General features: G+C 42.4%; 1 protein-coding gene across 1 annotated transcript; it reads left to right on the top strand.

Annotated features, from left to right (window-relative positions):
* LOC110486105 (LIM homeobox transcription factor 1-alpha-like) lies at positions 1-26,975 on the top strand. Its single transcript, XM_021557464.2, has 9 exons — positions 1-250; positions 3,956-4,041; positions 4,518-4,710; positions 22,407-22,639; positions 22,853-23,013; positions 23,172-23,249; positions 23,506-23,623; positions 23,917-24,072; positions 24,162-26,975. Exons 1-9 carry the CDS (start codon positions 207-209, stop codon positions 24,317-24,319), a joined length of 1,227 nt encoding a protein of 408 aa, XP_021413139.1. The 5' UTR covers positions 1-206; the 3' UTR covers positions 24,320-26,975.
* The last annotated feature ends 444 nt before the right edge of the window (positions 26,976-27,419 follow it).

Raw genomic sequence — 27,419 nt, 5'->3', positions numbered from 1 at the left:
TCCTGCTCCTCCTCCTCTCAGTCGTTTTATGCCCACCGAACTCCGGGCGCAGAGTCCGCTTTAGAGCGACGGGGAGAAAAGAGAGCACAATAGAATAGTTTGCCTTAACATAACATGCTATTTTGCTGCTATTCGCCTTCTGGAGTTTGAAATAGGACTATACGACGCGTGCACATTCACGGAACGAATAGTCTTATGATATTTTAATGCTACCGATAGAGGTTTCGGAAGGAGTGTGTTTCACCTCAAGGTATGTGCGTCTGCCGCCAACATCCAGAACGCGTCGACAGGTTGTCGGTGCATTGCCAACCTCAAATCGCAGATATGTTGCAAATATGTGTTTGGCATTTTTCAGCACATTTAACCAGGCCACCCCCTTTTCTTCCTTGGAAATAGGAGTGATCCTACATCTGTTTCTCGATGTTATTATTTCAGAGGCTGATGGGAATCCCTACACAGGTTTGACTTTTATCCAAGTGTAGGCTATGTGTTGCATATTGCCTGTAACCTAATCTGCTATTTGACTAGCCTACTTCATTTCATATGTGTAGGCCTATCAACTTTAACATAGCATACTTTTAAATACCCAAATAGTTTGTAATATTTGACTTTAATATTTTGTTGAATAATAAGGTTGTCGAGATACATGTTCTGTCTTATTATAGGCTTGAGGTCCATAATAGTAAACCTTTAGTCCTTATCGATATTTTGAAATTATTATAGCCTATCTCCGGGGTTTTCAGAGCTCTCATCAGGAACCCCGAGACCCCAGCCAGTTCCAAAATGTAAACTATACAAAGTTTTGGAACGGGCTGGTGTCTCGGGGTTCCCGATGAGAGCTCTGAGCTAGCACACCTGATTCACCTGACCTCCAGACGTTGTGGAACGTTGATGGGTATGAAAAGTACTGGCCTATCTCATTTCTACCTGTATGATATTGATGATGATGGAGTCTCGCTCTTCATCGAGTTTGATACAGAGTATATAATTTGATAATAGCCACAACCTCGGTTGTAAGCCAATAGTCATAGACTGTTTTCTCTGCTACCGCACGGCAAGCGGTACCGGAGCGCCAAGTCTAGGACCAAAAGGCTCCTTTAACAGCTTCTACACCCCAAGCCATGAGACTGCTGAACAATTAATCAAATGGCCACCGGACTATTACATTGACCCCCCCCCCCCCCCCCCCCCCCCCCCCCCATTTGTTTTGTACACTGCTGCTACTCGCTGTGTATTATCTATGCATAGTCACTTCACCCCTACCTACATGTACAAATTAACTCAACTAACCTGCACTGTTGGTTAAGGGCTTGTAAGTAAGCATTTCACGGTAAGGTCTACACTTGGAATTCGGCGCATGTGACAAATAAAGTTAGATTTTATTTGATTTGAAAAGTCAATGTATGCATGTCTTTCCAATGAGTTGTAGAAATGTGGGGTGGTATTAGCCCATAAAGAAATAGACTATTTATCCAGTAGTAGCCTACACGTTTATAAACAGTAGCCTACACGTTTATATCAACATGTTGTGGATAATATAGGCTACAGGGTGACACAAATTGAAAAAGGCAGTGGTAGCCTAGTTATGTGAATATAATGGGGGAAATATAAGGGAAAATATGAAATCAAATGTAGATTAGCCTTATTGTGAACGTGTGATGATGATGCAGTAATAACATAGCTCAAAGAAAGTTGACGGCATTACCAGCAAATGCGGTGCATATAGGTGATCTTTCATTGTTAGTGCTATCTGCGATCCATGGGACATCCCTACCCTAAACCCTAATCTTAAACCCGACCCTTACCCTAACCTTAACCATAACCCTTACCTGACCCTAACCTTAACCTACAACTTCCGAGCACATTCCCCAGACTTTGGTGTTCACAGAACATATTGTTCTTCACCTATAAAGTTTCTCAATGTTAACCAATGTGTAAAGCTTTGATATCCCTATCACCACACAGGGCCTAAAGATGTATATAGGCCTGTGCTTTTTATTTAGAGGGGGGACGACTAAACCAGGTGCCCCTTCAGTTTTGTCCTGTATATTATCGGTATAACATAAAGCTTACATGATAGTAGTTTAAGGATATACCGTTCTGGTCAACAGTATTTGTCTGCATTACACAGCTATGAATAATAGACATGAAATTGCAATCAGTTATGTGCTCTTAGAAATAGGCGAATAGAGACGCGCGCTCTTTGGCAAGCAAGGCAACAACAAGGCTCAAATTCTATGATAATACAGTGTCCATTATAGCAGTTAGTCGAAAACAAGAATATTCCATATTTGTTTTTCAAGTGATTTTATTGGTTTATGTGGTTTTCTAATAGTATGTTATAGCCTATCTTGTAATCACTGTTGTGATCATTTGGAATAATAATACATTGAAATACATATTTTTGAAGTTAGTGGATACAGTTCTGTAGTCTATGCACATTAATAGGCCTAAATTATTTGATTTAGTAGGCTATTTTATACAAGGCCTAATAATTATTTCGATTTGTAATGACGGTGTAAATTAAATTTTAGCCTATGTATTCATATAGCCTAAATCAATAATGATTCACATTTCTTGATGATTTTTCAGGTTTTATTTTTTTAAATTACTTTTATTTTTATTCGAAGCAGTGACACCCTAATTCCTCCAATGAGAGCAAAGGTATCTTGAAAGTCTTCATCAGTTCAGTTCATAAACATGTAAGCTTCATATTCGACTAAGAATTGTTATATTTTAACCCAATAATTGAGAATGTATAATTTAAAGCCTAGATCAATTTAAAAACCAAATAATGTATTTAAATTAAATCGTTCATTCAGAACAATTAGTTCCTTTCGAAATGTAGGGTATCGGCTGGAATTAGATTTAGGCGTTCTTAATTATAAATATTCATAAAAAAAAACAAATTTAAAGTCACTTTGATTTAGAATACTGTCAAATAATAGATAAACATGTTCACGCTATGTTGCAATAGGCCTATTGAACATAGTGCATTATTGAAATGTCACGATTTATGTAGATTAAGTTTGTGTTCATGGAATAGGTCTGAGAAGTCCATTACTAAGTGTCGGGTTTGAGAAATTCTATAGCCTACCACACCATTAACACCGTTAGTAATTATATTATCATATTATTATTATTATTCTATTAACAGTTATTAGCGTATTATTATTCATATTGGTATTATTATTCAAAGTATATTAATAAATCCCCATGCTTTAGTTGGAATTTTGAATTCATAAATTTCTATGAATCGTATTCGACAAAATTATCTTTATTTATTTTAAATATCCGGTATTGCATTTTCCCTCTCCAACAACGGACTGGGATGGATTTGGGCCGTTTCTGGGTTTGTGTAGCGGTGTGGCGTCAGCAGGTCACGGGGTTTAATCCCGACCTGTTTTGGTCAATATTAGGGCAAAACCAGATATCCGGTTCGACCCCCAATCTGACTTCGGGTATCATATATGCAAATAAATAAACATGAATAGGACCACACATCACCTTCGGCTCCAACGTTAAATCTCAGTGTGTCAGGTGTTTAAAACTCTGTTGAGTAGACCGAATTGAGTAACCTATTAAGCCTAGCACATTTATTTTTATTTCCTATGCATTTATCCATTCCGAGGCAATACTTGTATACGATTTTATTCCTGTTGCAATATGTGCGCATTGCAGGTCGACTGTTTATGTAATTAATTCATACATTTGAATATTAAATATGTTTTCAAGAGGACACCGAAATATAATATCCACGATCATGTTTAGGCCTTAGCCTACGTGTCTTTCATTGACTTTTGATGCGTTTTATTTTCCCCTTACAGTATATCCTCTTTCTCCCTTTTCGGCGACGACAATCTGCCCTCAATTTTTTCCTTCTACACACTTGTTGACTGTAGGCTTGTATTTAGAGGGTAACTGTCATTTTTTCTCTCTTCTCCTTCTCGTCCAGCGAACACGACGAAGGAAGGAGGGACGGGATGAAAACAGAGGAGACCCAATCATGTCTTCAGCAGCCTCCAGCCTCCACGCCATTCGGTGAGGAGTGAAATGGGACTGACATCTTGGGCCTGACTGGCACATAATTATTTTAACATTATAGTCCAAAAATGAAATGAATATCCATTGAAATGTCAAAGGTTATAGTGACAGAACGTTTTAAATTCTGAACTTTATGTTATAAATGTGAGAAATATATGAGAAATATGTAATATATTTGATATGTGATACATTTGTATTGCTATTTTTGTCATAAAATAATTATGGACCTTGCCGGGAAGTAATATCGAATTAACCAAAAAAAATCAAGTTCTGCTTGACATTTACAGATTTGACCACACACACACACACACACACTATACCCTCCAATGACGTGGACTTCGATTAAGGCAGCCTCCGTATCTCTCTGATTCAGATGGTTAGGGTTCAATGCGGGAGACATATTTAGGTTGAATGCATTCAGTTGTGCAACTGACTAGGTATTCCCTTTGCCCTGTGTCCCCCTCTCCCCTCAGGTTCAGAACATATGGGCGGAGGGGGCGAGGTGTGCGCGGGGTGTGAGTCGCCCATTGCGGATCGCTTCCTACTGCGTGTCAACGAGCGCTCGTGGCACGAGACCTGCGTCAAGTGTGCGGTGTGTCTGAGCGCGCTTAGTGGGACATGCTACTGCAGAGACCGTCTGCTGTACTGCAAGCATGACTACGAAAAGTAAGAGAACGTCAATACTACTAAAATCCCAAAAGACACACAAACGTTAGAGTTTGCGTTGTCTTAATCAATGTATTTTGTCACCTAGTCCTTGTGCCACCCTGAATCAGGTGTGCTGGTTTCGGGATAGAGCAAACTTGTGAAATGGCTCAGGGGCTTATAGGAACTGGTATATATGGAATATATGACAGAACATATGGAAAACGTGTCAAACTCATTCCATGGAGGGCCCAGTGTCTGCGAATTTCTATTTCTATTAAAAAAATAAAACCTGCAGACACTAGTACCTGAATGTTTTAGTGGGTATATACATGACACGCTTGATTGCTATTAGTGTGGCAGTAAGCTAGCTCCACTTTCCTCTCTGATAAATGTGACTTGGTGTGGAGTTTCGATCAGTCTGGGGGGTCTGTTGGTCAGTCTATGTGTGGGTGTGTGTGCATGCATGTGTTCAACGTGTGTGTATGCATGTGTGTGGTCGTGGGTGTGTTTGTTTGTTGGTGGTGTGTGTGAGATCCCCAGGGATGGATGGCTGAAGGACGTAGCAAGCAGGTCGTTATCATTCTTGTGAAAAGTGTCAGACGACGTCCAGGCGCACAGACTCTCCCACTGTAGCAGACATCTGGATGAGAGACGGGGCGTTGGAGGAAAGGAGAGAGAAGGGAGGGAGGGAGGGAGAGACAGACAGAGGGATAGGTGAAGGGGGATATATATAGTGGAGAGGGTAGTAGAGAAGTTTTCAGTTACTGCTTATTTGTAAATGCTTAGCATGTAAATAATAGACAACTAAGATTAGTGTGTTTCGTTCCGGGGGTAATTTGGGTGAGGTGTTAGTAGGGGGGATTGGAGTGCGACAGATATTAAATGGTATTGAGGTAATGAGTTCACTGTCTCAGTCCCTCTAAAAGTGTCTGCTACTACAGTGCCTTCAGTAAGTAATCATACTCCATTACTTTTCCCACATTTTGTTGTGTTACAAGGTGGGATTAAAATGGATTTAATTGTCAACGATCTACACAAAATACTCTGTAATGTCAAAGCGGAAGAACAATTTATAATATTTGTAAAACATTCATGAAAAAAAAACACTAATATATCTTGATTACATAAGTATTCAACCCCCTGAGTCAATACATGTTAGAATCACCTTTGGTGGTGATTACAGCTATGAGTCTTTCTGGGTAAGTCTCTTTGCACACCTGTATTGTACAATACTTGCACATTATTATTTTAGAAATTATTCAAGCTCTATCAAATTGGTTGTTGATCATTGCTGGACAGCCAAGTGTTGCCATAGATTTTCAAGACAATTTTAAGTAAAAATTGTAACTATGCTACTCTGGAGCATTCAATGTCTTCTTTGTAAGCAACTCCAGTGTATATTTGGCATTGTGTTTTAGGTTATTGTCATGTTGAAAGGTGCATTTATATCGTGGTGTCTGTTGGAAAGCAGAGTGAACCAGGTTTTCCTCTAAGACTTAGCCTCTGCTTAGCTCTATTCCGTTTCTTTTTATCTTAAAAAACTCCCTAATCCTTGCCGATGACGAGCATACCCATAACATGATGCAGCCACCACCATGCTTGAAAACGTGAAGAGTGGTACTCAGTGATGTGTTGTGTTGTATTTTCCCCAAACATAACGCTTTGTATTCAGGACATAAGACACATTTCTTTCCACATTTTTTGTAGTATTACTTTAGTGTTCTGTTGCAAACAGGATGCATGTTTTAGAATATTTTTTATTCTTCCTTCTTTTGACTCTGTCAATTAGGTTAGTATTGTGGAGTAACTACAACATTGTTGATCCGTCCTCAGTTTTCACCTGTCACAGCCATTATACTCTGTTTTAAAGTTACCATTAGCCTCATGGTGAAATCCTTGAGCGGTTTCCTTTCTCTCCGGCAACTGAGTTATGAAGGACACCTGTATCTTTGTAGTGACTGGGTGTATACTATCCAAAGTGTAGTTAATAACTTCACAATGCTCAAAGGGATATTCAATGTCTGCTTTAAAAAAAAATCACCTACCAATAGGTGCCCTTCTTTGCGTGGCATTGGAAAACCTCACTGGTCTTTGTGGTTGAATCTGTGTTTGAAATTCAATGCTTGGCTGATGAACTTTACAGATAATTATGTGTGTGGTACAGAGATGAGGTAGTCATCCAAAAATCATGTTAAACACTATTATTGCACACAGAGTGAGTCCATGCAACTTATTTTGTGACTTGTTCAGCACAAAGGGGTTGAATACTTAGACTAAAGACAGTTCAGCTTTACATTTTTTATTAATTTGTAGAAATGGATAAAAACATAATTCCCTTTGACATTATGGAGTATTGTGTGTAGACCAAGGACACAAAATCTCAATTTAATACATTTTAAATTCAGACTGTAACACAACAAAATGTCAAGGGGTGTGAATACTTTGACATATACAGTTTAGCTGTTACCCATGAGTTCAGGTGTCTAAGAAAATCTTGCTTATCGCATTCGATATTGGTACAGACACATGCACATTTGTGGCCTGCTGGAGGTCATTTTGCAGGGCTCTGGCAGTGCTCCTCCTGCTCCTCCTTGCACAAAGGCGGAGGTAGCGGTTCTGCTGCTGGGTTGTTGCCCTCCTACGGCCTCCTCCACGTCTCCTGATGTACTGGCCTGTCTCCTGGTAGCGCCTCCATGCTCTTGACACTACGCTGACAGGCACAGCAATCCTTCTTGCCACAGCTCGCATTGATGTGCCATCCTGGATGAGCTGCACTACCTGAGCCACTTGTGTGGGTTGTAGACTCTGTCTCATGCTACCACTAGAGTGAAAGCACCGCCAGCATTCAAAAGTGACCAAAACATCAGTCAGGAAGCATAGGAACTGAGAAGTGGTCTGTGGTCCCCACCTGCAGAACCACTCCTTTATTCGGGGTGTCTTGCTAATTGCCTATAATTTCCACCTGTTGTCTATTCCATTTGCACAACAGCATGTGAAATTTATTGTCAATCAGTGTTGCTTCCTAAGTGGACAGTTTGATTTCACAGAAGTGTGATTGACTTGGAGTTACATTGTGTTGTTCCCTTTATTTTTTTGAGCAGTGTGTGTGTGTGTGTGTGTGTGTGTGTGTGTGTGTGTGTGTGTGTGTGTGTGTGTGTGTGTGTGTGTGTGTGTGTATACAGTGGGGAGACCAAGTATTTGATACACTGCCGATTTTGCAGGTTTTCCTACTTACAAAGCATGTAAAGGTCTGTCATTTGTATCATAGGTACATTTCAACTGTGAGAGACGGAATCGAAACAGAAATCCTGAAAATCACATTGTATGGTTTTTAATTAATTAATTTGAATTTTATTGCATGACATAAGTATTTGATACATCAGAAAAGCATAACTTAATATTTGGTACAGAAACCTTTGTTTGCAATTACAGAGATCATACGTTTCCTGTAGTTCTGTAGGTTTGCACACACTGCAGCAGGGATTTTGGCCCACTCCTCCATACAGACCTTCTCCAGATCCTTCAGGTTTCGGGGCTGTCGCTGGGCAATACGGACTTTCAGCTCCCTCCAAAGATTTTCTATTGGGTTCAGGTCTGGAGACTGGCTAGGCCACTCCAGGACCTTGAGATGCTTCTTACGGAGCCACTCCTTAGTTGCCCTGGCTGTGTGTTTCGGGTCGTTGTCATGCTGGAAGACCCAGCCACGACCCATCTTCAATGCTCTTACTGAGGGAAGGAGGTTGTTGGCCAAGATCTCGTGATACATGGCCCCATCCATCCTCCCCTCAATACGGTGCAGTCGTCCTGTCCCCTTTGCAGAAAAGTATCCCCAAAAAATGTTTCCACCTCCATGCTTCATGGTTGGGATGGTGTTCTTGGGGTTGTACTCATCCTTCTTCTTCCTTCAAACACAGCGAGTGGAGTTTAGACCAAAAAGCTCTATTTTTGTCTCATCAGACCACATGACCTTCTCCCATTCCTCCTCTGGATCATCCAGATGGTCATTGGCAAACTTCAGATGGGCCTGGACATGCGCTGGCTTGAGCAGGGGGACCTTGCGTGCGCTGCAGTATTTTAATCCATGACGGCGTAGTGTGTTACTAATGGTTTTCTTTGAGACTGTGGTCCCAGCTCTCTTCAGGTCATTGACCAGGTCCTGCCGTGTAGTTCTGGGCTGATCCCTCACCTTCCTCATGATCATTGATGCCCCACGAGGTGAGATCTTGCATGGAGCCCCAGACCGAGGGTGATTGACCGTCATCTTGAACTTCTTCCATTTTCTAATAATTGCGGCAACAGTTGTTGACTTCTCACCAAGCTGCTTGCCTATTGTCCTGTTGCTCATCGCAGCCTTGTGCAGGTCTAAAATTTTATCCCTGATGTCCTTACACAGCTCTCTAGTCTTGGCCATTGTGGAGAGGTTGGAGTCTGTTTGATTGAGTGTGTGGACAGGTGTCTTTTATACAGGTAACGAGTTCAAACAGGTGCAGTTAATACAGGTAATGAGTGGAGAAAAGGAAGGCTTCTTAAAGAAAAACTTACAGGTCTGTGTGAGCCGGAATTCTTACTGGTTGGTAGGTGATCAAATACTTATGTTGTGCAATAAAATGCTAATTAATTACTTATAAATCATGCAATGTGATTTTCTGGATTTTTGTTTTAGATTCCGTCTCTCACAGTTGAAGTGTACCTATGATAAAAATTACAGACCTCTACATGCTTTGTAAGTAGGAAAACCTGCAAAATCGGCAGTGTATCAAATACGTGTTCTCCCCACTGTATGTGTTGAGTCTCTCTCTATATAGTGTGCACAGTTGAAGTCAGAAGTTTACATACACCTTACCCAAATACATTTAAACTCAGTTTTTCACAATTCCTGACATTTAATCCTGGTAAAAATTCCCTGTCTTAGGTCAGTTAGGATTTTGGCCCATTCCTCCTGACAGAGCTGGTGTAACTGAGTCAGGTTAGTAGGCCTCCTTGCTCGCAAATGCTTTTTCAGTTCTGCCCACACATTTTCTATAGGGTTGAGGTCAGGGCTTTGTGATGGCCACTCCAATACCTTGACTTTGTTGTCCTTAAGCCATTTTGCCACAACTTTGGGGTCATTGTCCATTTGGAAGACCCATTTGCGACCAAGCTTTAACTTCCTGACTGATCTCTTGAGATGCTGCTTCAATACATCCACATAATTTTCCTGCCTCATGATGTCATCTATTTTGTGATGTGCACCAGTCCCTTCTGCAGCAAAGCACCCCCACAACATGATGCTGCCACCCCCGTGCTTCACGGTTGGGATAGTGTTCTTCGGCTTGCAAGCCTCCCCATTTTCCCTCTAAACATAACAATGGTCATTATGGCCAAACAGTTCCATTTTTGTTTCATCGGACCAGAGGACATTTCTCCAAGAAGTACGATCTTTGTCCCCATCTGCAGTTGCAAACCATAGTCTGGCTTTTTTATGGCAGTTTTGGAGAAGTGGCTTCTTCTATTTAGTCAGCCACCAATTGTGCAAGTTCTCCCACTTAAAAAGATGAGGCCTGTAATTTTCATCATAGGTACACTTCAACTATGACAGACAAAATGAGAAAAAAAAATCCAGAAAACCACATTGTAGGATTTTTTATGAATGTATTTGCAAATTATGGTGGAAAATAAGTATATGGTCACCTACAAACAAGCAAGATTTCTGGCTCTCACAGACCTGTAACTTCTTCTTTAAGAGGCTCCTCTGTCCTCCACTCGTTACCTGTATTAATGGCACCTGTTTGAACTTGTTATCAGTATAAAAGACACCTGTCCACAACCTCAAACAGTCACACTCCAAACTCCACTATGGCCAAGACCAAAGAGCTGTCAAAGGACACCAGAAACAAAATGGTAGACCTGCACCAGGCTGGGAAGACTGAATCTGCAATAGGTAAGCAGCAAGATCTCACCCCGTGGGGTCAAAATGATCACAAGAACGGTGAGCAAAAATCCCAGAACCACACGGGGGGGCCTAGTGAATGACCTGCAGAGAGCTGCGACCAAAGTAACAAAGCCTACCATCAGTAACACACTACGCCTCCAGGGACTCAAATCCTGCAGTGCCAGACGTGTCCCCCTGCTTAAGCCAGTACATGTCCAGGCCCATCTGAAGTTTGCTAGAGAGCATTTGGATGATCCAGAAGAAGATTGGGAGAATGTCATATGGTCAGATGAAACCAAAATATAACTTTTTGGTAAAAACTCAACTCGTCATGTTTGGAGGACAAAGAATGCTGAGTTGCATCCAAAGAACACCATACCCATACCTACTGTGAAGCATGGGGGTGGAAACATCATGCTTTGGGGCTGTTTTTCTGCAAAGGGACCAGGTTGACTGATCCTTGTAAAGGAAAGAATGAATGGGGCCATGTATCGTGAGATTTTGAGTGAAAACCTCCTTCCATCAGCAAGGGCATTGAAGATGAAACGTGGCTGGGTCTTTCAGCATGACAATGATCCCAAACACACCGCCCGGGCAACGAAGGAGTGGCTTCGTAAGAAGCATTTCAAGGTCCTGGAGTGGCCTAGCCAGTCTCCAGATCTCAACCCCATAGAAAATCTTTGGAGGGAGTTGAAAGTCCGTGTTGCCCAGCAACAGCCCCAAAACATCACTGCTCTAGAGGAGATCTGCATGGAGAAATGGGCCAAAATACCAGCAACAGTGTGTGAAAACCTTGTGAAAACTTACAGAAAACGTTTGACCTCTGTCATTGCCAACAAAGGGTATATAACAAAGTATTGAGAAACTTTTGTTATTGACCAAATACTTATTTTCCACCATAATTTGCAAATAAATTCATTAAAAATCCTACAATGTGATTTTCAGATTTTTTTTCCCTTCATTTTGTCTGTCATAGTTGAAGTGTACATATGATGAAAATTACAGGCCTCTCTCATCTTTTTAAGTTGGAGAATTTGCACAATTGGTGGCTGACTAAATACTTTTTTGCCCCACTGTATATAGTGTACATATTATGAGTCTCTCTCTTTCTATATAGTGTGTGTACTGTGTATGTCTGTCTCTGTGAGAGACTTGGCACACGTCTTTACTTATGACCTTCAGAAGATCAGTAACAATGTTTCCTTGTGTTCCCTGCAGTCATTCCATCAGCACCACACACACACACACACACTGTATGATAATTTGAAGTGAGTGAGTGTCTGTGTTTAAGAATTTACTAGAAATAGTGGAAAGCTTAATATTGGAGGGAGGTATCTTTTTTTGCTGTAACCCTTTGCGGTCTGGAGTTGTGTGTGTGTGTGTGTGTGCTTAGGTGTAGATTCAACCAGTTTATACAAATGTGACTGGGTGCATCCAATGGCAATGTCCGCGATAGGTATAACACGGGGAGCCGCTTGCTGATTTGACAATTCCAACGCAGTTCCACCTCCGACATCGTCTAAATAAAACAATAATTATGCTATGCAGTTGTCGGTTATCGCGGGCTAAAGTGGATCTGATTGAATCGAGTACTTACTGTATCATTCCCAAAGCACTCTCATAGTGACCTTGTAATGGCCGACTGGTTCTCTTGAACCCAGATCTCCCAGTGTTAGTCCTAAGACTGTGTTAGCCCACTGAGCTAAGCCTAGGTATTAGCTTGTGGAGCTAATCAGGATTTCAATTGTGAATTTGGAGGTGGGGGATTATTGTTGTAGTTGGATTTAGGGTTAGGGTTGAACCGGGATGTGGTCTTGAAGCCAGAGTAAGTGTAGTGGTTGAAGCTAGGGTAAGGGTAGTGGTTGAAGCTAGAGTAAGGGTAGTGGTTGAAGTTAGGGTTATGGTTGAACCGGGATGTGGACTTGAAGCTAGAGTAAGGGTAGTGGTTGAAGCTAGAGTAAGGGTAGTGGTTGAAGCTAGAGTAAGGGTAGTGGTTGAAGCTAGGGTAAGGGTAGTGGTTGAAGCTAGGGTAAGGGTAGTGGTTGAAGCTAGGGTAAGGGTAGTGGTTGAAGCTAGGGTAAGGGTAGTGGTTGAAGCTAGGGTAAGGGTAGTGGTTGAAGCTAGGGTTACTCATTACATGAGGAGCATGGTTCCACTCTGCTGAGCCCTGCTGTTTGCCTCCTCCCGCTACAGTATCTCCGTCTAGCCATTGTTTTCAAATATTTTCATATTAGTCCTTTTTCTTAGGCGAGAGTTGTGTGTGTGTTTTTATTACACACAATTTCCAAGACAGGCAAAGAGACACAGACCGCTGCCCATACAGACTCTCCAGTATCCCCCAATCACACTCTGATACACACTTCCCACAGAGCAACAGAGAGCAGAGTCTTCGGGCTGACCTAGGTCTCAGACCAATAAAGGCCCTGCGCCCCGCGGGCGACTAGAGCCTGGAGGAGCCTGGAGCCCAGGTTCGATATCAGTCTAAAGTGGGGGGCTCTGAGGCCTATCTACACCCCCCGCTCACCAGGCACACACATATGGGTTGGATATCAACATGTAGAACACTACAGTGAATATCACTGTATCACAATAGGTGGTGGTATTGTTGGTAAAAACACCATTGATGTTTTTAGTAGTAGAGACAGTGGAGAGAGACAGGAAATGAAAGTTAGAGGTTTGTGTGGAAAGTACGGCGGGACTGGGATTCGATTCCACACTCACTCAGGCATCTACACACAAGGTGGTAGCGCAGGTAACTGCTAGACCCAACACTCTGGCCCCTCAATGCTGGCTCTAATAGATCACTATGTGGGATGGGAGACATGGAGACCCTGTCTGGAGAGGGGAGACTCCCACAGTCACACGGGAGCGGAGACCAAGAGTCACAGCCAAGACCAACGTTCACTGACCAAACAATCTCTCAAACTGCCAGGCCAGGAGCCCACCTTCTCATCTTACATGGTTATATGTGGAATCACTGTTGTCCTATGCTGGGATTGAGAACAGAGAAATCATGTCTTCCACACAGATACAGTATCTATCCCACCCATCCCCCTTATCCTCCTCCCTATCTTGCTCCTCCTCTCGCCATTACCTCGTTCATCACTGTCTGGTTTGTAATAATATTTCTCGATTCCAAACCTCATTTCCCTCTCGTTGAGATTGATAGCAGTGATGACACCAATCAGTTTATCTCTCTGTTTATCCCTCGTTTTCTCTTAATCGTCTCTCCGCTCAGCGCCTCTTTGTGTCTCAAGATGGGAGGAGAGGGAGGGTGGGATGGAGGGAGGGGGTTGATTGGACACAGCGCTAATTACCAAATGTACTCAGCCACTCCAGTGATGGCAAGCCTAAGAGAATAACTATATACTCACAGTACCAGTATATAGTTATATTCTGTATATACTGTATAACTGTGCTAGGAGATGGATAATTAGTTAGTATGCACAGTGGAGGGAATGGGTTAAATCAAGACATTCTACCCCATACTGCTAAAACATATACTGCTAAAACATATATGCCAAAACCCACAAAGCGGATTGATCAACACAACTGCAGCAAGCCTACTGTGCAATGGAGTACATAGTCTGAACCGAAGCATAACCTATTGCAGCCAATGATATCCACTCTGAAGAATACTCACTTTTTTTGTAGAATTGTTAGGAATTCATCCCATGTGTTTGCACTCACTATAGTTCAGTCTGAGGGGTTGTAGGAGTGCGTTAGGGATATATTGTTGGTCTTGGCTCATACATGGTTGTCCACAGGGGGTATTGGGCAGGCAGACAGACAGACAGACAACTTTAGTACTCCATATCCATACTGAGGAGTAGTATTGTGGTTTTTAACACAATGTCTTGTCTCCATCTGAAATTACACTAAATGGCATTAAAGTATTTCACTATAGTGCACTATATAGGGAATAGGTTACCATTCTGGTCAAAAGTAGTGCCTCTATATAAGTAAAATTGTGCTATTTCAGACACACTCCTTCTCTTCCACCAGACACACAGTAAGGGTTCTTACGTCACCTCCCAGCTCAGGTCAACAGGTGATGAAAGAGGTGTGAAAGAGAGAAGAGGTAGGAAGAGAAAATAGATGGAGAAACAGAACCTTACAGTGATACATTTATATCAAGGCATGCATTGTGCCAAAACAATACAGAGAGAAAGGACATAAAGAGAACAGAGATGTGACTGAAAATGAGGAGAAGTTGGAGAAAGTTGATAAATTGCAGATGGGGAGTGAGAATGGGATAAAAGCAAGCGAGAGCAAAAGAGAGAGATTTAGGAGAAGAAGAGGAAGGTGAGGTGTGAGCCGAGGTGTGTCTGTATCACCCCCCAGTAATATTGCCACAGTTTTTGCATAATGCCCGATGAGTCCCCCATCATCTGGCCTCCCCCACAACAATTTCATTACAGACAGCTAATAAATGTTTCATGGAAGAACAAGCTGCTCGCCTCGACGTTATTAAATCTGAGATAATAAAAGAAGAAGAGCGAGAGAAAAAAGAAAAATGAAAAGATGGGGGTGGACCTGAGAGAGGGAGGGAGAGAGACAGAGAGAGGCAGAGAGAGCGGTGTCAACATTCTCAAATCGGGGGGCTGTATCTCCTGTTTCTGGGGCAACGAGTCTCCTCCCCTCCCCAGTCTTCCTCCCCCTGCATCCCGCTCCACCAGAGAGAGACAGGAAATGAGAAACCGCCAGACAGGATATTGCGTTCTGGTGGCCTGGGGATTAGCTTTTATCTAAAAACACACACACACACACACACACACACACACACACACACACACACACACACACACACACACACACACACACACACAGACACACAGACACACAGACACAGACAGAGAATCATCCATGTCCTCACACATATCACATTCCTCTCACACTCTCCCAAGCATCAAGCACAGTGTTCTGCACAGTTTTCAGTCATTACTCTTTGCAGGTATATTACATTTTTTCATGTTATGCCATATCTGAACTGTCATTAAAGGGTAGTCTTTCAGTCGAGATCAGAGTATGGAATATCTAAAGTATTATTGTGAACAGTGTAAATAGTTACACTGAGAAAAGCTAGGAGTCTATGGATGGAGAGACTGGTCTGCTAGTCATTAGTAATAGACCTTGATATTGTATTTTATACTAATCAGAGAGTCATTCATACTGTATATCTCAAAATGTTTGGAAATCAAATAAGACTGTCTGATGCACGTTGTCTATAACTACACATAGGCTTTGAATGAAATGCCTTCCATCTGCATATGTGTGTGTGATTGCAAGTTGTTTCTGTTTGTATATCACTGTTCTGTGATGTACCGTGTCTGTGACCCATACACTCAAAAGAATGCTGTGTTAATAACAACCCAATTTGGATTATTTGGTAACCCAACGCTAGCTAAATATTGGACAGAACACACGCTGGGTTATTTTGACCCAGACAGGTGGGTTGTGTGAATAACCCAACAAGTTGAGTTGTTGGGATTATGCAAACATGGGTTAATTTAACCATCAATTGTGTAGTTTTTACTCTCATGCTGAGTTGACCTAGCAGCTAGGTCTGTTTTAATATAATCCTTAAATCATTTTCAGCTAGGTTTTATTGGCCACCTGTTATTTTGTTTTTGCATTTGACACATTCTTTTATAATGTGAAGATAATTTATTACATTCTGTATTATAAACTGGGTGGTTCGAGCCCTGAGTGCTGATTGGCTGACAGCCGTGGTATGTTTAAGAAATAAAGCCCAAGGCAGTGTGGTATATGATCAATATACCACGGCTAAGGGCTGTCAGCCAATCAGCATTCATGGCTCAAACCAACCAGTTTATAAAAGACTGTGTACGACGGGTATGACAGAAGTTATTTTTACTGCTCTAGGTACGTTGGTAACCAGGTTACAATAGCATTAAGGTACCTCGGGGGCAGTGGTGTAAAGTACTTAAGTAAAAGTACTTTAAAGTACTACTTAAGTAGTTTTTTTGTGTATCTTTACTTAGCTTTTTATATTTTTGACAACTTTTACTCCACTACATTCCTTTAAAAAATGATGTACTTTTTACTCCATACATTTTCCCTGACACCCAAAAGTACTTGTTACATGATGAATGCTTAGCAGAACAGGTAAATGGTCCAATTCAGGCACTTATCAAGAGAACACGTGGTTATCCCTACTGCCTCTGATCTGGCAGACTCACTAAATATAAATGCATTGTTTTAAAATTATTTCTGAGTATTGGAGTGTACCCCTGACTATCTGTACATTTTAAAAACATGAAAATGGTGCCATCTGCTTTGCTTAATATAAGGAATTTGAAATTATTTATACTTTTACTTATACTTAAGTATATTTTAGCAATAACATGTACTTTTGATACTTAAGTATATTTAGAACCAAATACTTTACTGGGTGACTTTTACTTGGGTAACTTTATATTAAGGTATCTCTACTTTTACTCAAGTATGACAATTGGGTACTTTTTACACCACTGCTCGGGGGTTTGTGATATATGGCCAATATACACTACATTACCAAAAGTATGTGTGCTCGTCGAACAGCTCATTCCAAAATCATGGGCATTAATATGGAGTTGGTCCCCTCATTTGCTGCTATAACAGACTCTTCTGGGAAGGCTTTCCACTAGATGTTGGAACATTGCTGCAGGGACTTGCTTCCATTCAGCCACGAGCATTAGTGAGGTCGGGCACTGATGTTGGGTGATTAGGCCTGGCTCGCAGTCGGCGTTCCAATTCATCCCAAAGGTATTAGATGGGTTTGAGGTCAGGGCTCTGTGCGGGCCAATCAAGTTCTTCCACACCAATCTTGACAAACCATTTCTGTATGGACCTTGCTTTGTGCACGGGGGCATTGTCATGCTGAAACAGGAAAGTGCTTTCCCCAAACTGTTGCCACAAAGTTGGAAGCACAGAATCGTCTAGAATGTCATTGTATGCTGTAGCATTAAGATTTCCCTCCACTGGAACTAAGGGGCCTAGCCCGAACCATGAAAAACATCCCCAGATCATTATTCCTCCTCCACCAAACTTTACACTTGACACTATGCATTCGGAATCAGGAGCATTCTCTCCCAGATTCGTTCGTCTGACTGCCAGATGGTGAAGTGTGATTCATCACTCCAGAGAATACATTTCCACTGCTCCAATAGAGTCCAATAGCGGCGAGCTTTACACCACTCCAGCCAACGCTTGATATTGCGCATGGTGATCTTAGGCTTGTGTGAGGCTGCTCGGCCATGGAAACCCATTTCATAAAGCTCCCGACGAACAGTTCTTCCGGAGGCAGTTTGAAACTCGGTAGTGAGTGTTGCAAATGAGGAAAGACAATTTTTGCACACTATGTGCTTCAGCACTCAGCGGTCCGTTCTGTGAGCTTGTGTGGCTTACCACGTCACGGCTGAGCCATTGTTGCTCCTATACGTTTACACTTCCCACCAATAACAGCACTTACAGTTGACTGGGGCAGCTCTAGTAGGGCAGAAATTCGATGAACTGAGTTGTTGGAAAGGTGGCATCCTATGACGGTGCCATGTTAAAAGTCACTGAGCTCTTCAGTAAGGCCATTCTACTGTCAATGTTTGTCTATGGAGATTGCTTGGCTTGTGTGCTCGATTTTATACACCTGTCAGCAACGCGTGTGGCTGAAATAGCCAAACTAATTTGAAGGGGTGTCCACACACTTTTGTTCCACGGCTAAGAGCTGTGTCCAGGCATTCCGCGTTGCGTCGTGTGTAAGAACAACCCTTAGCTGTGGTATATTGGCCATATACCACACACCACCTCGGGCCTCATTGCTTAATTATAATAAGGTATACCACCTTATTGTATCGCAACAGTGGGATTTATATACGCTTTTAGGGAAACTCATACACTTATGTAAGCTTTATGGATCTAAACGTGTCTGTAACATAACTATACAACAGAACAGATTAACAGGAATTACGTTTACTCTCATGGGTGGCTAAAAATAACTATCTGAAAGCAACAACCATTCTAAACTAGGCCTCCAGTCTAATGATCTGACCTGCTGGATCAATAACCCAGCACAAGTGACCCAGCAGTTTTTAAAGAAAACAACCCAACCAAGTGACCAAACACCTGCAACCCAGCAGTTGGGTCAACCAAACAACCAAGCATTTTTTTTGTGTATGTGTCTGTTTTTGTATGCGGGCATCTTAGTGTGTGTGTGTGAGTCACGAGCGTGTGTGTGTGTGTGGTGGCGGCGGGGGGAGCTGTATCGTGGGGAATGCTGGGAAATTTTAATAACACAGAAGCAGTGCAGGGAGATTTAATAAAAGGAGATGATGTGATTACTGAACCCTGGCTCTGAGCCATCCTGCTTCACAGTGCAATATCCGCTCACACACACACTTGAACGTGCACACACACATGCACGTGGACACACACAATCACACACACATGCTCACACACCAAAATAAAATTATACTAAAGCTATACTAAGATTGTAACATCCAGATTCACTGTAAAGATACCATACCCACAACATCACCCAAGCTTACATTTCCAATATGCTAAAACAAACATTCACTGATAGCTGACAATACAAAACCCAATAGACATTTTCACTAATCCATTCACATGGATGGACACATACCGAACATGCATGCTTACGCACATAGGAGCAAGCAGCTCCACATACACATCAACATACAACTAACACATGCATAACATAGTCTTTGCTGAGATCTGAGGACTTGCATTCGCTTCCCAAGCTAATGTCTCAACAGTCGTAACCCACGGGGGTTCGAACCCAGTCAATCTCATTGGTGCCGTGAATTGGGTAGGTCAAAGTGCCAAGCAGGGTAAAATCTAACTCCGTTTGCTTACGAATGCTTGTGATAATTTCGGAGACACCTATATAGGCTTTATAAAGGGTTTATGAAGGCTTCATTATGTTTTGTCTAAAGTGGGACCATTCATCTTGATAGCAGCCATGAGCCATTTCTCTCCCTGAGTTATTGGGGATGTGTCCCAAATGGCACCGTATTCCTTATATAGTGCACTACTTTTGACCAGAGCCCTTTGGGCCTTGGTCAAAAGTAGTGCACTATAAAGGGAATATGGTGCCATTCGGGACAGAGGTGGGTGGGTCTATTGTGAATTACACTTCTATTAGGGAGATTAGACTGATCTACTTAGAGACCTCCCTCAGTGACCATTGCCTTCAGTTTCCAAGTTTATTAAATTCTACAATATGTGGCACTATGAAATGGGATTAATAACCAAAAATCAGGACTTAAACACTGCAGAGGAATTGTGGTCTGGTGACCGTTGTCCCATGTCGCCTTTATGTTGAGTCAATTCTGGCAGTATAAAATGGATTTAAAAAACAAACTGGGATTTAAAGGGGAAATCTGCAGTTCAAATAACAAAGCCGGCACCCTGCCAATGATTTTGTAAATGGCTGAAGGATGGAGAAATGTAACTACTCTCAAATGTATACAGAGCTATTGATGCAAGGACTGACCATCCATGAGATCAAATGTATAGTTTTAACCAATATTCTGAGGCTATCCCGTGTCTGTTTACAATTACTTTGTTTACAAACAAAGCAGTAAAACAATCTTATATTTTGGGTAAGGATAACAATTGAACTAAGCTCATGAGGCATAAGTTATTTTCTTCAATAATTAATGTGTATTTGTTGTGAATGTTAAAGTAAAAAAATAGCAGATTTCCCCTTTAAAATAAAAAAATCTGGTTTGCCATTTTCGGGGCTGTTGGATGAGATATTTTACTTACAATTGCTGTAGGCAATGAGGCAATTAAGAGGAGGCACTTGAAATAACTTTGTGTGTTGTAGACAGAGACAGCTCGGTATAATGGAGTGTGAAGTGAATTGATAGTCGTGGTGGTGGTGTTGCCTGGATTAGTGTTGAAGTGGTACTCCTCGATCGGTGTGTGTGCGTGCGTCTGTGTGTGTGTGAGTATGCGCATGCGTGTGTGTAAGTGTGTTTGGCAAGTGAGTATGTTTGGTTAAGTAAGTATGTGTGACGGTGGTGGGCTGTGATTGGGGTAATTTTCGGGAGTGTTAGCTAGTTTGGCAGACAGATGGATTGAGAGAGATTATCCGCGGCAGCTGTGGTTCGGACAGGACAAGATCACAGATTAGGAGCTCTAATGTGCCGACCTGGCTCACTCTCCTCACCTCTTCCCCTTTCCGCCCTTCAGATTTGGGGTACTGACACCTTCCTCTCACCCAGTCAGGGAGCCTTAACACTTCTCTCCTTCCCTCTATCTCTCTGTCCCTAGTCATCCTGTCACTTTCTCATCTCATCCAGTCATCCCTTGCTCAACAGAAACATTTTTCTCTCTATGGTCTCTCTCTTTCTATGAGCTAAGTCTCTGCACAGCAGACCTATTGTTTGCAGTCTTGTTTAATGACCCAGGATTTCCTGTGTCAATATGTCATCATATGATTAGGCGTGTGCAGGTGTGTGTTTTAAATATGCTTAGATATTGTAGAAATGTATATGGAAGTACTCACCGTATATTGATGAGTAACCTTGGTTTCCTGTAAATATATGTGAGAGTTTGTGGGTTGGGTTAGGCTAGAGAGACCGATAAAGAATGAGGAAAGAGTGTGTGTGTGTGTGTGTGTGTGTGTGTGCGTGTTTTGGTGTGTAAAAGAGAGAGGAGAGCGAGAGAGATTAACCCCATGCTATGGCCAATCCCTGGTTATGAGTTTACAGCGTCTGTCTGGGCATCGCACTGTTTAAACAACAATCTAATTAATCCTGTCTTTATTAGTTTCACTGAACTGTGGAGGGAGGGAGCGAAGGAGAATGGAGGGGGGGGGGGGGATTGGGAATCCTGTCAGAAAATACTGGAGAGCGATAGAAGAAGGGGGGATAGAGGGATAAAACAACTGGAATTCAAGAGGAATTTAAAAGCAGGAGTTTGGGGGCCTTTAAATTGAATTGATATGTTGATGAGAAGAGAATGAAGAGTGGGAGAAAATGAAAGGGGTGGGACACACGAGAGTAGTGGTGAATGAACAAAAAGAAAGTAGACCACGAAGCACGTGAATGAGTGTGTGAACTGTTAAAAAAACTGTCCAAGCACGATACATGTACACATGTTCTCTTTTAAATCCTACTAATTGTGAATAGTAGGTAATGATGGGCTGTACCAGCTCGTTCAATAGATTGATGTAAAGAATTCGTAAAAAAACTAGAATCCATCAACACTTTAGTGCAGGCTCCCTACATGTCAGTTGACTACTGCCCCCAAGTGTCATCAGTGAAGAACGACATTCTAAAGCATTACCATGTAGATGTTAGCTATGTTACATGTTCAAGCTTTAAGTTATGGGAAATGCTGATGTGACATTTAATTAGATACCGTACACAGGTTTGATTGAGAATCTTCACAGGTGCAAATGAGGTCTACTCTTTCAGGCAATCTGTCTCTGCCTTTGGGTGCGTTCCATGTTGTCTTTAATTCAGTCGCTCGGCACATCTCAGAGGACTGCTAATATCATGTTAGTGAGAAATTACAACAACTCCTGCAAGCGATGTGAGACCTGATCATCTGCAGCCCAACTACAAAAGAGACGGTTTGGAAGGACACCTCAAATGAGGCCTTAAAATCTCTGTGCTGCTGTGTGGTCAAGACGGTGTCTTCTGCACATCTCAGAATATTACTTGATCATATTCCTACTGTGATTCTAGAGACATTAAACATCTTCAAGACTGCAATAAAGACAACTTATCTATTACACACTGGAACGCACCCTTTCTCCCCTCTGTCCCTATAGGCTGTTTGTCAGGAAGTGCAGTGCGTGCCTGCAGGTGATTGGGCGCTCAGAGCTGATCATGCGTGTGCTGGGGCAGGTGTACCACCTGGGCTGTTTCAGCTGCTGTGAATGTGAGCGCCGGCTGCAGCGCGGAGACGAGTTTGTCCTGAAGGAGGGACAGTTGCTCTGCAGGGGAGACTACGAGAAGGAGAGGGAGATGCTGGCTGCCATCAGCCCCACACCCACTGAGTCAGGTAACAGGAAAAGACAGGGCAACCAACAAATCAATCAATCAACCAATACAATCACTGGATGGCACTTTATGGTACAGAAAGTGCAGGAGATTACATAATTACACAGTGATAACCTAATGACTTGTTTTTTAACTGGGATTCACTACTAGGCACCATTTGATACCAGTTTGTCTGTCAATTGAAGATCCTATTGTCTCTCTCCACACCCCTCAGTGAAGAGTGAGGATGAGGATGGTGGGGGCGGTTCTATAGGGGGGAAGGGCGGCGAAGGGAAGGACCACAAACGGTCAAAGCGACCACGCACCATCTTGACCACACAGCAGCGCAGAGCTTTCAAGGCCTCCTTCGAGGTGTCCTCCAAACCTTGCAGAAAGGTAAGCAGACCAGGCGTAACACGGTTTATTTATTTTGTTCCTTCTCTCTTTCACTTTTCTGTCTCTCTTTTTTTCTCTCACACACGGACACACGGACACACAGACATATACACACACTGTCCCATTTAGTGTCATGGCTTAATTTATCTTATCTTCAGGTGAGAGAGACACTGGCAGCTGAGACCGGGTTGACGGTTCGAGTCGTGCAGGTGTGGTTCCAAAACCAGAGAGCAAAGGTGAGATATTTGACCTGTCCTGAATCGCCACTCCCCCCGCCCATGACACTAATATAACACTAATCATGAATCTAACGGCGCAATTGCTCTGAAACCGCATGCTAACATTTATTTTAAAGGCTAAAGCACAGTTAAGGATAGTTCACCCAAATAACAATGCAATTTTGGTGAACTATCCTTCTAATGAACGACAGAGCAATAGCGCCATTGTGTCCATTATCAGTGTGCCAGTGTGTGTTGGTCCTGTGCGTTGCAGATGAAGAAGATAGCGCGCAGGCAGCAGCAACAGCAGCAGCAGCAGGAACAGGAGCAGCTGGGAGGGTCCAGGAGAGGGCCGACCAGGGGGGGGAGACAGAGCAATGATGACAGTGAGGGTAAGAGAGGGGAGAACAGAGCAGGGGTTTCCCAAAAGCCTTGTAGCTAACTGGTACTTAACTCGCGGGACGGTAGATATAGAAGTGCATAATTTGACAATTTTTGGTCATTCATGCACAGGAAGATTAGTCTTTCGCTACAAAAGTAACAATTAAACAGAGTAGCTTGCCAAAGTAGCTACGTTTCAGGAAACTCACCTCAAGGCAGGTGAAACAATGTCTCTGGAGGTAAAGGGGCAGGACAAGAGGAAGAGATGCAGGGATTGATTCATGTTCTGTCTCTCTCTTCCCAGACGGTTCTAGTGGTCACGGATTGGACGGTCTGTTGTCGTACCCTTCGTTGCCACGACAGCAGCTACTGGCTCTGGACCCCAACATCTACGGAGGAGAGCCCTTCCGCCATGGCCTCACACCCCCTCAGCTGGGCTCTGAACATCTCCACTCCTACGGTGAGAGAGAGGGAGAGAAACATAAAAAGAGAGCGAGATGGACAGATGGACCAAACAGACAGACACACTAACTCTATTTCTCCCTTTAGATTCAGAGACTGTGTTCCACGATCTGGACAGCGACGGGAGCCTCAGTCACCTCGGCGACTGTCTCCTGGCAGTGGCGGACAGTGGGCTCCTGGCGGGGCGGGTGGGAAACCCCATCGACCGCCTCTACTCCATGCAGAACTCCTACTTCACATCCTGACCCCTCACCCTTGATCCCTGACTCACTCCACTAATCAACACTCAGAGAAGCAGCTAATGGCCAGTTATCCTACTAGACCCAGAAGGTCATCACACCAACCATGCTTGAGCTGGGTCCATATCCATGACCAGGCTTATTGTACATGACCAAGTAAAAGCATAATAGGAAACACCTGGTCATGTTCTGTAGGGAGGAAACCTTAGGAGTGAAATAGGGATGTACTACCTCGACTTATCCACTAAGAACACGTTTTTCCATACCAAACACGACCCAGGTAGCCATTTAATGTCTCAACTATGACGTAGGGCGTGAACTAAATCTGGCTTGCCCGTTACTTACTTAAACTGCATACTGTGTACTAATCATATTACATACTATTTAGAACATTGTGTTTAGTACAAACGTATGCAGTAAGCAACAATTATCAAAACACTACTCATCCATACTGAGAAGGCATCATCGAATGCGCAATCGCTTTTGTCCCCTCATCTGATTATCAGTTGTTGTCGAACACGCGGGTGTGAAAAGACGATTATAGTGCCTAGCGAATTCTACTAGATGGAAAGCCAAAATGAGTATGACATCCGGGCATTTAAAGTTCACTAGCTCTTCAAGATTTCACATACTATAAAACTTTTTTTCACATACTCAAACGTCCTACTATTTAGGACGCAAGTATGGGTATTCGAACACGGCCACTCTCTTTTGCTTGATCCCAACGTCCTACCTGTAGCAGACAGATGTGAAATCCTATGACATCATACTTTATCTGATACTCTCTCATTTGTTTCATATAAGGGAGGGGAGGATTGCCCAGGAAAGCTTAAATCAAGAGCAGTTAAAGTATTTTGAAGAGAAGAAATACTATTTGAATCCAGGTCTGTCAGGTCTGTGTGTTTGTGAGTCAGAAACCTATGTTACTTACTTATTAGGTTGCTAATGAATGGGGAATGTTTCATTCATTTAGCTCATGATCTGACCTGCTTATGGTGTCCACATGGTTAGGGAGTCTTCTTGGCAGCTGGGTTTAGGAGCAGAGTGAAGACACATACCAGAGAGGTTACAGCAGGCTAGGGGCAGAGCCGCCACCAGAACATGATTCAACCCAAAAACCGTTGTATTGGAGATGGCCACTGGTTCATAGCACGAATGGGGTCAATTCAGCCAAATCAGAAAGTTAATGGAAGTTGAGCCTAAATTAATGACTGGAATAAAGGTACAGGTAGATCTGGAGGAACAGCTTTCATTATAGGTTGAGATGAGTTGAAGGATACAGAGTGGCACGCTCGATTTGTATGTGAATGAGTGAAGTATGTGGGTTAGGTAACTTAGGTCTAGAGTTTGCGCTCAGGTTAGTGTGTTAGAATTTTTAGCAATGTTATAACAGGAAATTATTTACACATCACTCTAACCCCTGATTAGTTCACATTAGTCAACATAGCGAAAGGAGATATTTAGACTATAGATACAATCAGGGTCCTATAGAGTAGGCTAACAGGGTCCGATAGAGCAGCGCTTCTCAATCTTGGTCCTGGTGGGGACCCAAAGGGGTGCACATTGAAAAGAGAGTGAAAGAAAAAAGAAGCAATGTTATGCCTGGTCTGCTTACCTTTCTGCATGGTTTGGAGGACACCTCGAAGGAGGCCTTGAAAGCTCTGCGCTGCTGTGTGGTCAAGATGGTGCGTTGTCAGGTGCAAAAGGAAAAAAACAAAAATGTGCACCCCTTTGGGTCCCCAGGACCAGGATTGAGAAACACCACTACAGAGTAGGCTGACAGGGTCATTTGGAGAACCTTATAAAGGAAACAGGGTTGTGTAAAGGAAAGTGTAACGCTTTCATGTAGCTCTGGTTCAGGGGTTTATGTGGGGCTTGCTTGGGAATGCTCAGCATCAGCAAGCCGTATGTGATAACATGGACCAGAGCTAGCCTTCATGTAATTATTTCTTTGATACTGTGAAGTATTCACTAATAAAGGTGCAGGAGTTTGTCCTTGGCTGGAAAAACTCTAGGCCCTAACTAAAATGTAGAAGTTGAATACTAATTGGTGTGTAACACTTAAGTAAAAAGTATGATTAGGCCCAGGAGTCTTTCCTGGTCAGGTCATGTGGTCAGGAAAACTACTGGCCCTAGCTACGATAAACAAGTATGTATTCCAATGTAAAATAATTGTGTTAATATTATTGTTGTTACAATGAATAATACAGTACTACTATAGGTATAATCACTGTAATTATTTATCTTTGATCGAAAACACACCTTACAATAGACGTTGTTCAATATTTTGTACTCTTATGGTTAAGTATTTATGTTGTAGCATGAGCTGTGTGCCACACTTTCAAAATGTAAATAATTATTACTATGAACATAGCACTAATGATAGTATTTTCCTATAGCATATACCCACACTGGGACCATCTTGTGGAGTCCGCTTCCTGTATGATTTCTCATAATTGACCGATGATATATATTTTTTACAGTATAGTATTTACGTGGATATAATTTATTGTGGGATACATTTCTCTGGAAGGTATGAGAAATTATTATTCTTAGATTGTCTGAAAGAAATTGTTCCAAGTTTTTGTTCTGTGACCTATTCCAGTGTATGTGCTTTTTGCGTGTAATGTCGCCTTTCTTCAATATAACCTGTCAATTCAGAGTCAGACTAAATATGCCTACATTATTCTGAGTATGTGTAAGATGCTGATGATGCAAGGCTTCTTCTGCTACAATGAGTGCACAAAACATTATGAACACCGGCTCTTTCCATGACACAGACTGAAGAGGTGAATCCAGTTGAACTATGATCCCTTATTGATGTCACTTGTTAAAATGAAGAGGAGACGGGTTAAAGAATGATTTTTAAGCCTTGAGACATGGATTGTGTAGATGTGCCATTCAGAGGGTGAATGGGCAAGACCAAATATTTAAATGCCTTCGAACGGGGTATGGTAGTAGGTGCCAGACGTGCTGGTTTGTGTCAAGAACTGCAACACTGTTGGGTTTTTCATGCTCAAGTTTCCCGTGTGTATCAACAATGGTCCACCATCCAAAGGACATCCAGCCAACTTGACAACTGTGGGAAGCATCTCTGTGGAACGCT

This window comes from Oncorhynchus mykiss, chromosome 13 (assembly GCF_013265735.2).
Source record: "Oncorhynchus mykiss isolate Arlee chromosome 13, USDA_OmykA_1.1, whole genome shotgun sequence".
Lineage (NCBI taxonomy): Eukaryota > Metazoa > Chordata > Actinopteri > Salmoniformes > Salmonidae > Oncorhynchus > Oncorhynchus mykiss.
The sequence above is the reverse complement of the archived record's forward strand: the minus strand, read 5'-3'. Positions and strand labels throughout refer to the sequence as shown.

Excerpts from the sequence above, each read along its gene's own strand:
- LOC110486105 (XM_021557464.2), top strand. The coding sequence starts at position 207 with ATGCTACCGATAGAGGTTTCGGAAGGAGTGTGTTTCACCTCAAG. Across the intron at positions 4,711-22,406 it reads TGCAAGCATGACTACGAAAA|GCTGTTTGTCAGGAAGTGCA; the intron begins GTAAGAGAACGT and ends CTGTCCCTATAG. Across the intron at positions 24,073-24,161 it reads TGAACATCTCCACTCCTACG|ATTCAGAGACTGTGTTCCAC; the intron begins GTGAGAGAGAGG and ends TTCTCCCTTTAG.